Source organism: Mytilus californianus, unplaced genomic scaffold (genome assembly GCF_021869535.1).
Source record: "Mytilus californianus isolate M0D057914Y unplaced genomic scaffold, xbMytCali1.0.p SCAF_5, whole genome shotgun sequence".
Classification (NCBI taxonomy): domain Eukaryota; kingdom Metazoa; phylum Mollusca; class Bivalvia; order Mytilida; family Mytilidae; genus Mytilus; species Mytilus californianus.
In genome coordinates this window covers 109,491,414-109,505,406 of record NW_026262701.1, presented here as the reverse complement: position 1 = coordinate 109,505,406, position 13,993 = coordinate 109,491,414, and the positions used below count along the sequence as shown (strand labels likewise).

Here is a 13,993-nt window from a genome sequence, read left to right as displayed (position 1 = left end):
ATACCCGAATATAGTTTATTAGCGGCACTCAATTTTCCTACGAAATTTTATTCTGGAACCGATCACCTGAGGCGTCCGCCAGTGCACCATCAAGGGAGCTTAAGGTTTATCAAGTAACAAAAGTAATGGAAGATGGTTATGAATCACCTTGATCCTACATACATTTTTACCACGACATGGTTGTTTTATCTCGTTGTACAATCTTTTTTTTTTGCCATACTTTGACTTAGTTATAGCATGAACTGTATCAGAAGAGCATAATTTTCTCATATAACTTCACTGAACCATTGTCGTGGCTGTCACTGTAATAAAAAGCTTCATCTGCAAAATTTATATCGCGTAATCATTATGAAATGAAATTTATTATCAGATTGCACAATACTTGTTTTACCTGGTGCAAAGAACGCTTTTAAGGAATAAACATAAATACATATGTGAAAACTTCTGATCTAAATTTTAAATTTATTTATCTTAATTAACAGTAATATCCGTGTCCAAACTTTACGTCTCCATTTAATGTTATATATCTAATTTTCACAAGTTAATTTGATGTTATTTACATATTTGTATAGTCAATTTTCTGCATACATCCAGTTGTTTTTCTGATACCATCTTCACGTCTCCATTTAATGTTATATATCTTATTTTCACACATTAGTATGTTGTAATTTACATATTCATTTATTCGATTTTCTGCGTACATCCGGTAGTCTTTCTGATACCATCTTCACCTAACGATACAGTTATTACCAAAAGCATCAACTATGATACTAAACATCTCTGATAAAAGTCCACCAGCACAGGTATTGTGTTGTAGAAATAACATTAATAGTAAAATAATACGCTGCTTTATTCCTTATTTCCGCCATAAATGCACGCGGAATCCTAACATTTACACCAGTTATGTCTGATAATGGAAAACCAGTTTAGTTAAAATAACATTGTTAAAACTATTACCAACAGCAGTGTTTTCGAGTTTGTTTTTCCTGATAACAAGTCTTTAGATTTAGAAGCCAAAGCCAATTTGGAAGTAGCATTCTGCATGTGGACGAAATTATTCTTTTTTTGACACCCCAAACAATTTTTAAAGACAAGACAATTATCCATTTTTTCTCCATTTAAGTGATAGGATCATGGAACAGGGAAACATGTTTAACGTAGATTCGGTGTCTTCCTCCATCTTAGATTTTGAAAGAGCAGATAACAATCGGTCTAGAACTTTAATGAAACGTGCAAACTTCGAGAGTAGTATTTAATTCATTTGTAAGACTTTTCATGTTAATATAGAAAAATTATGTGTTTTATCATCTGCAATGCTGTATTTAACAAAAAACGGAATATTTTTGTTTGATTCAATTTTTTTCCAATTTTGTCACACAATGGTAGATAACTCAGATATAAGGGGAGATAGTTCAGATAAAGTAACTTTTATAATAGAATGTGTTGTGAATTTACCTTTTTTCGTTATGTAGCAAGAAAACGAGTCCGGTAACCCCATTGTCTTTTTTTTGTTTTTTTATCTGAAAGCATATCATTAGAGCTATCGTCTTTTATTTTATCTTAAATTTCTATGGTGCAGTTTTTCATAAAATTCAATGATGGATGACAAAGTTATTGATGACTGAAAACTTTATACTGTCGTTATCTTTTTGTTTTTATACATGAATGTGCACCTGCGTTTATGAACATTTGAACCCTTTGGAATTATCCCACTATTCTAATAATTTGAAAAAATGTAAGTAAATAAGAAAATACTTACCTAAACACAACATTGATGAAAGAACGACGAAAGATAACACATTTAACATCTTTGATCAACTGTTCAGTTACAAACCTCGATCTCAGCTTAAATACTGTTTCATGTACATGATGTAACAGGTAAACAACATTTGGCCTTTTCCTATTTGTGATGTGTTTCGGTTATCCCAGGTAAATAACCCACTTATGAATAATGCTAGTCACCTGATTTCATAAATACAAGCGCTAGTGCATGAATCCCCCCTAATTATGATTTCTACCCTATATGAGTCTTGTGTAGACGAAACGTAAGACTAGATGCAAATTATAAGCCTGGTATCTTTGCTGAGTTTTCAGTCCGATATTACTTTTTTTTATTTTTACAGCATATTTGCCTTTGTTAAAAAAATATATCTCCATTAAACCAACCTAAGCAAACATTGGAGACATTACATTTCACATGTTTCACATGCATAACACCTCTAGTTAAGCTTTACCATAGAAGGACAGCATACTACTTCCATATAAATTTGGTGTTGGAATGATGATAAAAGTGTTAAATAAAAGAAGGCAAGCAGGAACAATACAAGAATAACCTGATACATCGAAAATGATAAGTGTTCACCATCCATCCATTGAAGTAAGAAGTAGTCTTAGAGTTGATAAAAAACTCGAGACCCTTTTTCATGGAATGGTGTCTTCATATGGCCCTTTGGTATGGATAGTACACTGAAAAGTTCCAGGGGTCATCATTTGAAAATAACATTTGGGAAAGCTTGCTGGTGAGTCTCATCATCGAGAAAAAAAAAGCTGCTTGAATGTTGCAATATGAAATGGGAAGTTGACAATGAGACATGCTAAATTTCGACTGACAGAATATTTTAATAGTTTCGGTTAAGTCATTAAGGTCTCATTTTCAGCATAAACATAGAGAAATTGGGTGAACAAAACTGGAATTTTGTTATTTAGCAATAACTGCCCCAAATATATTGTCTCTACCATAATGCCGATAAAAACAAAAGGTTATGTTGATCACTTTTGAGCCTAGTTATAAATGTAAGTTAATACTCCCCATTACAATGAATAGAATACTTATTTATCTGGAAATCTATGACGGAACAATTCATGTATGCTTTCTGGTCTTGGTTTTTTTACCTCTGTTAAAATGTCAAAACTTTTTTTTAAATTATCTAATAAAAACCCATTGATAACTCTTCACAATGAACAAATACCCGAATATTGTTTATAAGCGGCACTTAATTTTTCTACGAAATTTTATTCTGGAATCCGATCACCTAAGGCGTCCGCCAGTGCACAATCAAGGGAACTTAAGGTTTATCAAGTATCGAAAGAAATGGAAGATGGGTATAAATCACCTTGATCCTACATACATTTTAACACGACATGGTTGTTTTACCTAGTTATAAAATCTTTTTCTTTGACTTACTAATAGCAAGAATTGCTTCAGAAGAGCATAATTTTCTCATATAACTTCACTGAACCATTGTCATGGCTGTAACTGTAATAAAAAAGGTTCTTCTAAAAAACTTATTTCTCATAATTATTGAAAGCATAGACATAAACGAGACATTTTGTAATTATGGTTCAGTTATATAGTTCTCGAGCATCACTGAAGAGACATTGATTGTCGAAATGCGCATCTGGTGCAAAAAAAATTTGTACCGTTCATGTTGTTATACCATTTGGACCATTTTCCTTACATTAATTATTGCTGAATTTGAAAATTGCAGAAAAATTTGTACCGTTTATGTTGTTATACCATTTGGACCATTTTCCTTACATTAATTATTGCTGAATTTGAAATTTATTATCAGATTGAACAATACTTATTGTACCTGGTGCAAAGAACGCTTTTAAAGAATAAACATAAATACGTGCGTGAAAAACTTCTAATCTAAAATTTTTTAACACATTAATATGTTGTAATTTACATATTCATTTAGTCGATTTTCTGTGTACATCCGGTTGTCTTCGTGATACCATCTTCACTCAACGATACAGTCATTACCAAAAGTATCAACTATGTTACTGAACATCTCTGATAAAAGTCCACCAGCACAGGTATTGTGTTGTAGATATAACATTAACGGTAAAATAATACGCTTCTGTATACTTCATTTCCATCATAAATACACGCGAAATCCTAAAATTTACACCAGTTATGTCTGATAATGGAAAACTAGTTTAGTTAAAATAACAATGTTAAAACTATTGCAAACAGCAGCTTATTCGAGTTTGTTTTTCCTGATAACAAGTCTTTAAACTTGGAAGCCAATGCCAATATTGGAAGTAGCATTCTATACGTTGACGAAATTATTCCTTTTTTGAGAACCCGCACAACTTTCAAAGACAAGACAATTATCCATTTCTTCTCAATTTACCTTTAAGATCATGGAACAGGCAAACATGTTTAAGGTAGCTGAATGAGTTTTTAAATTCAGCATTAGGACTGTTGAATTAAATCTAATGTAGAGATTTTTAAAATTCATTATTTTTCCTATTGTATCTGCAATATCACCGCAGGAGAAATTCAAACGATTTGATGTAAAACACCATTCCGGTCTTCCTCAATCTTGGATTTTGAAAGAGCAGATAACAATCGGTCTAGAACTTTAATGAAACGTTAATTTCGAGAGTTGTATGTAATTCATTTGTAAGACTTTTCATGTTAATATACAAAATTATGTGTTTTATAATCTTTACTGCTGTATTTTACAAAAAAACGGCATATTTTTGTTTAATTGATTTTTTTCCAATTTTTTCACGTATGGTTTTTTAACTCAGATATAAGGGGAGATAACTCAGATAAATTTACTTTTATAATAGAATGTGTTGTGAATTTTACTTTTTATTATGTAGCAAAGAAACGAGTCCGGTGACCCCATTTTTTTTTTATCTGAAAGCATATTATTATAGCTATCGTCTCTTATTTTATTTTACAATTTCACACAACCTGAAGCGTGCAAAAAAGCACGATGACCCATACGTTTTATTATATTTTTTCAAAAAGTATGAGAAAAACTACATTTTGACAAATTATTAAAAAGTTCTATGGATTTAAATTTAGACCCCCCCCCCCCCCACCCCCCCCCCCCCCCACCCCCCCCACCCCCGAATCAAAACAGTAGGACGAACAACAAATCTTTAAATGCTATTTCTTTGTCTTGAAGATTGAGCGTCTGTCTAAGTTTCAGAACAATCTAAGACGGTTTACAAATTTATCATGTTGAAAAATGTAATCCCAGACTGTCTGTAAATGTTTACTGTAAGAAAAACTATCATACAAATACTGAAAATGAAAAAAAAATATATATTTTCAAACTTTTGCTTGAGACATTATCTCTACATCATAGAAAAGCATCTGCCAAAGTTCCAGAAAATACCACATGTACGAAGGCTTTTCAAAGTAATTGGTGTGTGATAAACTTGAACCCTAGACTGTATATTCTTTTAAACTGTAATAAAGAATAAGTATATTTATCAGTGAAATACGGAAAAATGTGAAAATAAATATTCTCAAAATTTTGTTCTGGAAACTAGATTTGGTCATAAACAAGCTTCTGTCCAAAATTCATGCATTTATTTATCACCATCGGATCGGAATCTCTGCTGGTGGACAGTGCTGTCCCCGAGGATTCTACCAGTCCGGTAGCCTATTAACAGCATGAATACAAGTAGAATAAATAATTTAATACTGAATGACACGTCGCCCAGCATAAAAAGGTGTCGATCGGATTTTGAACAGATATATCATGTTAAGGAGGGGTATTTGCGAAAAATACCAGTCGAGAGAATGTTAAATTTCGCGAGCCGTAAGGCGAGGGAAATTCATTCTCAAGACTGGTATTTTTCGCAAATACCCCTCAAGAACATGCTATATCTGTTTAATTACACCGAATGTTAACGTACAAAACGCATTGATGATCGTGACATAAAACGCATTGATGATCGTGACATTACAAGCGTCCAGTCGGATAGAGTATTTTTTGGCAAATACCACGGCAGAGAGGGTAAAAAAGGCATATCCTTTTTGCATATACCCCGGCGCTGTTTAAAAATGAACGATATTCATTTGATAAAAGTAAATTGGTGAAAAATACACTGGCTATCAACCAATCAAAACCCAGGATTCTTACATAAGGTGTAATTATGTCAATTACACAACAACACCGATTATATCAGGTGTCCCAAGGATCATCTTAAAAGATGTAAGGAAAACGACACATGTGCAGTCTTCTGATTCTTCGTTGTACTATAAAAATTCAGACAACTTTGTTTATATTCGGCCCTGTTCTGTTAAGCTTTCAGATATTTTAGATTTCAATGACAACTTACATTATTGCTCTATTTCAAAATGTAACCGTAAAAACTGTAAAACCTGTGATATACTAATATCTGATACCTACTTTCAAAGTAACTTGACCACCAAAAGTTACAATACACACAGTCATGAGAATTTGAATTGTACTGCTTTCAATATTGTGTACGGTATTGAATGTGCACTTAGTGGACTGATCTATGATGGGGAAACTCGACAAAGACTCAATTTTAGAATGAATGACCATCGGTCTAATGTTTATGATCGTAATAACAACAAATTTCTCTATACATTTTAATCAGTCTGACCATTCTATTTTTTCAATGAAGGTCCGCATTATAGAAAAAATTTATCATTCAACAAATGACCCCATATTGAGCAAACCATATCAGTTACAAAGAGAAACTTTTGGATTAGAGAGTTTGGGACAGCCATTCCCTATGGATGCAATGATACAATTGATGGTGTAGGTATTTTGTCTAGTCCCAGGTGTAGTACTGTCAATACATTACAATTATTTAACACTTCTTCTCAACGAAATAGAAGTCATAATCACAGAAATTATACACCACCTACTGTTCACACCCTGACAATTGATAGTTTGTTATCGTCTCTTCAAAAACATTGAGGAATTCGCCATATCAGAACTAAATTATACTCCATTCCATTATCTAAACTTTATTAAATATTTCAAGAGGCCCAAAATACTTCCGTTATTGCTTCTAATTCTGTTTTGAATAGATTAGTTGCTATAATCATTGCCATTGCTAACCATAAACTATTCAAACCAGTATCCACTACTTCAAAAGTTGAGGAAAAACGGGGTTTTTTTCAAAGTAGAATTAGCCAATAAAGGTTTAGATGCTAATAGTATTAGCAATATTTTCCACCAGAAATCTGTACAAAAAACTATACCTGATCACTTCAAAAATAAATCTACACATGTAACTTCATATAATTACACCAAGCCTATTGAATCCAAGATTTTCAACCACAACAGGGTTTAAGAGCCCTTTTACCTCAAAGATGTGATATCAAAATCTCCGGATTGCTCATGTGCATCGTCAAAATACAATTATAGTCCAAGTGGTCATTACTGGTGACCTTGGCATCGTAACCAATGAACAACTATTAGAGTTGTTAGCCAATGGACCAAAATATAGAATTCCCAAGCCTAACAACTGGAAAAAACTTCAGGTAAATGATGAATGCAGTTGAAGACTATGCCAGAAAATGGGTAAAGAGCATACCAGATGAACCAGAACTGGACTCTTTGTCTGAATGGATCAAAGCTATTCGATCATGCATTCAGAAATGCATTCCAAAACTGCGACGTACTATGAGCACAAGGGTTTTTAACCCATTCAAGATCCCGGAGGTTTTGGATGTTTTATCCTCTTTTCATGACAAATATGTCGTTGTTCCAGCAGATAAAGCCTTCAATGATATTGTCTTTATATGTAAAAACAATTAATTGGAATGTCTCACAAAAGAGCTTGGAATAAACAGCAAAACATTATTTACGAAGGATGAAATTTTACAAGATCACAAATCTGTCCTTTTTTCTTTCGGTATTAACATCAAAGAAAACGAAGAAAATCTATCGTCATTATACTGGATACCAAAACTTCACAAAAATCCTTATAAAAACGATACATAGCTGGGTCATCAAGATGTTCAACATCTTTCTAAAGTGCTGACTACTATTCTTTCTACAGTAAAAGATGGCCTTCAAAAATATTGTGATGAGATATATCCAACCAGTGGTGTCAATCAGATGTGGATTCTCCAAAAGTCTAAAGATCTACTGCTAAATCTTAGATCAAAATCTCTGCAATTTAGCAGCAACATTAAAACTTTTGATTTTTCTACGCTTTACACTACTATTCCCCATGCTCAATTGAAAGATCGACTTCATCATCTCATTAAACAGAGCTTTTTTCTATAAAAATGGGAATCGTAGATATAAATTTCTTGTTTTGGGTTATAATAATCCTTGTTTTGTGAAGAACCACACTGATTCTATGAGAAAATATACTGAAGATGATATTATCAAAATGCTGGGCCTTTTGATCGATTAATATATATTTGTTGAGTTTGGGGGATTGATATTTCAACAGACAGTCGGTATTCCAATGGTTTCTTATTGTGCACCCCTACTGGTCGATCTGTTTTGTACTCGTATGAAGCAGAACTCAATCAGAACCATCTAAAAGACAAAAAGAAAAAGAACCTTGTGAAATTCTTTAATTTTACTTTCAGATATATTGATGATGTCATATCACTGAATAACCCATATTTCAGTCAATACTTACATCTCATATATCCCAGTGAATTTTAAAGTAAGGATACTACTGATACTAGAAGGACTGTTTCATACCTTGATCTCGTCCTCAATATTGACACAGATGGACGACTTCACACTAAAATCTGTGACAAACGGGACGATTTCAAATTCCTAATTATCAATTTTCTATTTCTCAGCAGTAACATACCCTCGGTCCCATCGTACATATCTCAGTTTATACACTATGCTCGTGCATGTTCACACTATACGGACTTCATACATGAGTGTACATGTGCTCCTTACGCAGAAACTGCTCCAACAGAGTTATGAGGAGGATAGATAAAAATGACACTCCGAAAAGTTTATGGACACCATCACTAATTGGTTGATCTATACGATGTGTCTGTGTCTAAACTAACTAACAACATTTTTACCACATCTTAGTTTGTGGTTTATCATCTATGTCCTCTAGTCTGCTAAGTACCGAACGTGACCTATTCCCGAATATGACTGTTTTGGCGATTGTTAATTCGTATTGCTATTAGACGTGTCTCGGTATTTATACATTCAAAATTCATATATTTAGTTATGATGTTTCTTTTGTAAGTCTGGTTCGATATTGTGTTATGTCTTATCGTTTGTGGTTTGAATTCTATTGTTATTTTCTATATTTATGTAAAAGTTAAGATTGATCAGCTAGTTCATTTATATGATTTTTTGTTTAAAGCAACTATATGCACAGGATTTATTTATTTCATACAGTTTTCAATTAGAATAAAAACCGACATGGTTAAAAATTACAAATAATTACACCATCACTAACATAATTCTATATTAAAAAGTAAAATATTAGTATTCTTGTTATGGTTAGAAAATACATAAAATAACATCATTACAAACTTAATTCCAATTTTATATTCTATTTTTAGAAATTTACCTGTAACGTCACTTTTTGTGGCGTTGATATATTCGTGTGACGCACAGTTCATAATTCTATTGTGGTGTGTGTGGAAGGTGTCCGTTGTTATTCTTTGGTTAACATGTTGTAAAAAGTAAAATAACAAAAATACCGAACTCCGAGGAAAATTCAAAACGGAAATTCCCTAATCAAATGGCAAAATCAGAAGCTCAAACACATCAAACGAATGGATAACAACTGTCATATTCCTGACTTGTTGCAGGCATTTTCTTATGTAGAAAATGATGGATTAAACCTAGTTTTATAGCTAGCTAAACCTCTCATTTGCATGACAGTCGCATAAAATTCAATTATATTGACAACGATGTGTGAACAAAAAAAACAGACATAAGAGGTAAAAATGTCAAAAATAGGGGTACAGCAGTCAACATTGTGTTATAATAATAATCACTATAAAAAACCAACAAATATGTCAACAAAGAAACACAAAAAGGCATATAGCCAAAGCACATGAGGAAAAATGAAAGACAAGAATACAAATATTTACCATAGCACCATCACACAATGTACTTTTATATTATTTATTTGTGTATTTCTCTGTCCCGAGTGTTCTTTCGTTTATTTGTACTGTATTCCTGTCACGTAATGTTTTCATCTTAGCGGAATTTTTAACATTGCCATATAAGCGGAAAGTTTGGCTAGCCATAATACCAGGTTCAACCAACCAGTTTTTCATAAAATGTCCTGTAACAAGTCAGGAATATGACAGTTGTTATAAAATAGTCCGTTTCTATGTATGTTGGCGTTTGTTTTGTAGCAGTTCGGTGTTTCTGTTAATCCGTTGTTTTCCTCTTATAGTTGGTGTGTTAACCTCAGTTTTGGTTTGTGACCCGGATTTGTTTTCGCTTAATCGATTTAACACTATTGAACAACATTATACTACTGTTGCCTTTATTCATAAAATTCTATGAAGGATTGCCAAAGTTATTGATGACTGAAAAACTTTAACCACAGACTGAACCTAAATGTTAACCCGCGCCGACGCCGACACAGACGACGGAATCCAGGATCGCTTTGTCTCGCGTTTGCGACATAAATGTCGCAGGCTCGACAAAAATGTTTGTTTTGGCCTCTTTTTGATCCCTTATTCCTACAAAGGTAGAAAAATAGCCCCTAAAAGCAATCCCAACCTTTTTTGTGGTATGGAACCTTGAGGTACAATTTCATACAGATCCAGACACATATCCTCAAGTTATTTTCTAGAAACTAGATGTCTTTGGAAGACGACGACTACGCCGACAATGATGACGTCATACCATTATACGACCACAAACATTTTGCGGTCGTATAAAAAGCAATGAGCCTAAGAGGAATACACAATAGTGTTTTCTTTCCATCTTATATATTGGAGTTGTAATTTAAGTTCAGGGATTACTAGTATTGCGTAATAAAAAATGTACTGTCGTTCTCTTTGTGTTTTCATACATGAATGTGCACCTGCTTTTATGAGTATTTGAACCCGTTTGAAATTGTCCCACTATTCTAATAATTTTAAAAAATGCAGGTAAATCAGAAAATACTTACCTATACACAACATTGATGAAAGAACGACGAAAGATATCACATTTCTCATCTTTGATCAAATTCAGTTACAAACTTCGATCTCATCTTAAACCCTGCTTCATGTACATGATGTAACAGGTTCTTTTCCTAATGTTGATATGTTCTGGTTATCCCAGGTGAATTACCCATTAATGAATCATTCTAGTCACTTAATTTCATAAGTACAAGCGCTAGTGCATGGTACCCCATTATGATTTCTGCCCAACATGAGTCTTGTGTAGACAAAAATTTTATGTGTCTGGTATCTTTGATGAGTTTTAAGTCCGATATTACTTTTTTTTATTTTTACAGCATATTTGCCTTTGTTTAAAAAAAATCTTCATTAAACCAACCATATCTTACTGTGGAGACATTACATTTTACATGTTTTACATGCATCACACCTCAAGTCTTAGCTTTACCACAAAGGGACATGTACTGCATAGTACTTCCATGTAATTATGGTGTTGGAAGGATGATAAAAATGTTAAAAAAATTGTAGGCAAGCAGGAACAATACAAGAATAATCTGATACATCGAAAATGATAAGTGTTCATCCATTGAGGTAAGAAGTAGGCTTGCAGTTGTTAATAAACTCGATACCCTTATTCATGGAATGGTGCATTAATAAGGCCCTTTGGTATGGATAGTTTGAAAATAACATTTGGGGTAGCTTGCCGGTGTGTCCCATCATCGAGAAAATTTATCACCACACCAATAGCCCTATACTAAGTTCTCCTTTTCGAAAAGATCGAGACAATTTCTGGATAAGGGAACTAGCTAATGCAATGCAACATGGTTGCAATAATGCCACCAAAGGAGCAGGAAATTTGTTAAGTCCAGCCTACAGTGATGTAAATGTAATGAGCTTATTTAATACTACTTAAAGATACTAGCGTAGTCATGGGCAAAAACATTAAATCATTCGCTAGTGTTACATTACATTATAACTATTATTTTTTCACTGCCTATTAATTTTCTAATATGTTTGAGAGATTATACACTTGACAAGGGATTCATTAATACATTTTATCCAATATACAGACTGGTCAGTGTAATTTGTGGTGTAGCTCTTTTCCCGTCTTTTTAAACCATTAAAATCGGAACCTTTAGAAGAATACCCGAAAAAAACTCTCACATGTGAATGTTCCCACTCGCCTTATATTAACAGCCCCTCTGGCCATGTTATTACTGGGGATCTAAACATAAATCAACATGAATATCTCCGAAAGGTAATTTCTCGTGGTCCTAAGTTCAGAGAACCCCAACACATCAATTGGAACCATAACTTCAAAATAATTATGGATTCCATTGAGGACTACGCCAGAGCATGGGCTAAACGAGAAGAAGTTGAATTGAACACTTTGTCAGAAAGGGTGAAAACAATCAGGTCTCTAATAAAATGTCGAATTTATAAGTTGAAAAACTGTGTGAATGATCGACCTGTATGTTTTCAGAGACAAAGAAGCTGTGAAATGTCTATCATATCTTCACGATAAATATATTGTTGTTCCTGCGGACAAAGTTTCAAATAATATTGTCTTTGAATGTAAATCGTACTACTACCAGTAAGGAATAAATCTGCTAACAGGTAATCGCACATACAAAAACATATCATTTGACAAGAATGCGATTTTGGCCATTCATAAGTTTTTTATGGCTTCAATGAAAATTACATTTAAAAGCAAATCTGCGGACTTACCTTGTTTATATTGAATACCTAAGCTTCACAAAATTCTGTACAAAAACGGTATATTTCCTGCTCATCTGCATGTTCTACAAAGGAATTGTCAATTAGATAGACAAAAATTATGTCCGCAGTGAAAGAGGGTCTTCAAAAATACTATGAAACTGTTTACTTTTGTAGTTGTATTAACCATATGTGGATTCGAAAAAAATCTCTAAAGAACTTCTGGATAATTTTAAATCTTGATCTTTCTCTGAAATCAAATTATATCAAAAATTTTGACTCTTCAACCCTGTATACCACCATTCCCCATGTGAAATTGAAAAATCGTCTAAAAGAAATAATCTACAATGCTTTTCAATATAAAAATGATAGCATACGCTATAAATTTATAACTTTGAGATACGATACGGCATATTTTGTTGATAGTGAACAACAGGTAAAACATGCTACACAGAGGAACAATTGATCAGTATGCTGGAGTTTCTTATTTACAACATATTTGTTGAATTTGGAGGTAGACTTTTTCAACAAATTGTCGGCGTTCCTATGGGAACGAACTGTGCGCCTCTCCTTGTCGATCTCTTCTTATTTTCGTATGAGTCGGAGTTCCTTCAGACACTTGTCAAAAACAAGAAGATCAAAGAAGCCATATTATTTAATTTCACATTCAGATATATTAATGCTGTTCTCTCAATTAACAATCCAAACTTTTCTGATTGGGTTCCATTAATATATCCTCGAGAACTAGAAATTAAAGAAAAAAAACAGATAAGGGTTCCTCCGCCTCATTTTTAGACTTACACTGTGAGTATACCTCGAATTTGACATAAACAGTTATCTAAGTACCAGAATCTATGACAAACGAGACGATTTTAATTTTGAAATTATCAATTTCCCCCACCTTAGTAGCAATATACTAACTTCACCTGCATATGGGATATACATTCCCCAACTCATTCGGTATTAAAGAGCTTGCAGTTGCTACCCAGACTTTATAAAACATCACCAGTGTCTGAGCAGAAAGTTGGTGAAAAAAAATTAAAAAAACACGATATAAATTTCATGCGTCCGAAGCGCTCTTCTGGATTTACCTTCATCAGGAACGCTCAAAGCCGAAATTTTTGAAAGCCAACACTACAAAAGTCTAAAAGTTGAAAAGACCAGTTTTTGTCTTAATTTGCATGAACCTTTACTCGACATTCTCCAAAAGTATGACTTGTGTCTTAATTTTTCTTGACAAATTCTCATTTATATTAAATTTGTATGAAATTTACTCGACATATTCTCGACATTCTGAATATGGTCTTAAAATTTCTTGACAAATTCTTGACATTTGAATACTGTCTTGAAATTTCTCGACATATTCTCGACATTCTTATTTTTTCTCAGTATGGCTTGACATATTCTGAACATTTTGAT

General features: G+C 33.1%; 2 protein-coding genes across 6 annotated transcripts in view; both read right to left on the bottom strand.

Moving 5' to 3' along the window:
- Positions 1–10,890, bottom strand: part of LOC127700561 (lachesin-like) — a 99,860-nt gene extending 88,970 nt beyond the window's left edge. Inside the window, exon 1 of one of the 2 annotated variants that reach the window (XM_052204116.1) lies at positions 10,867–10,890. In XM_052204116.1, the coding sequence (XP_052060076.1) occupies positions 10,867–10,879 (13 nt within the window). In that variant the 5' untranslated portion in view covers positions 10,880–10,890. Of the gene's footprint in view, positions 1–1,759; positions 1,910–10,866 lie in introns of those variants that run through there. The other variant, XM_052204115.1, reaches the window with a different exon arrangement.
- The window catches only part of LOC127700558 (lachesin-like), a 208,970-nt gene that overhangs the window by 165,719 nt on the left and 29,258 nt on the right, over positions 1–13,993 (bottom strand). The gene's annotated exons all lie outside the window — the stretch shown is intronic.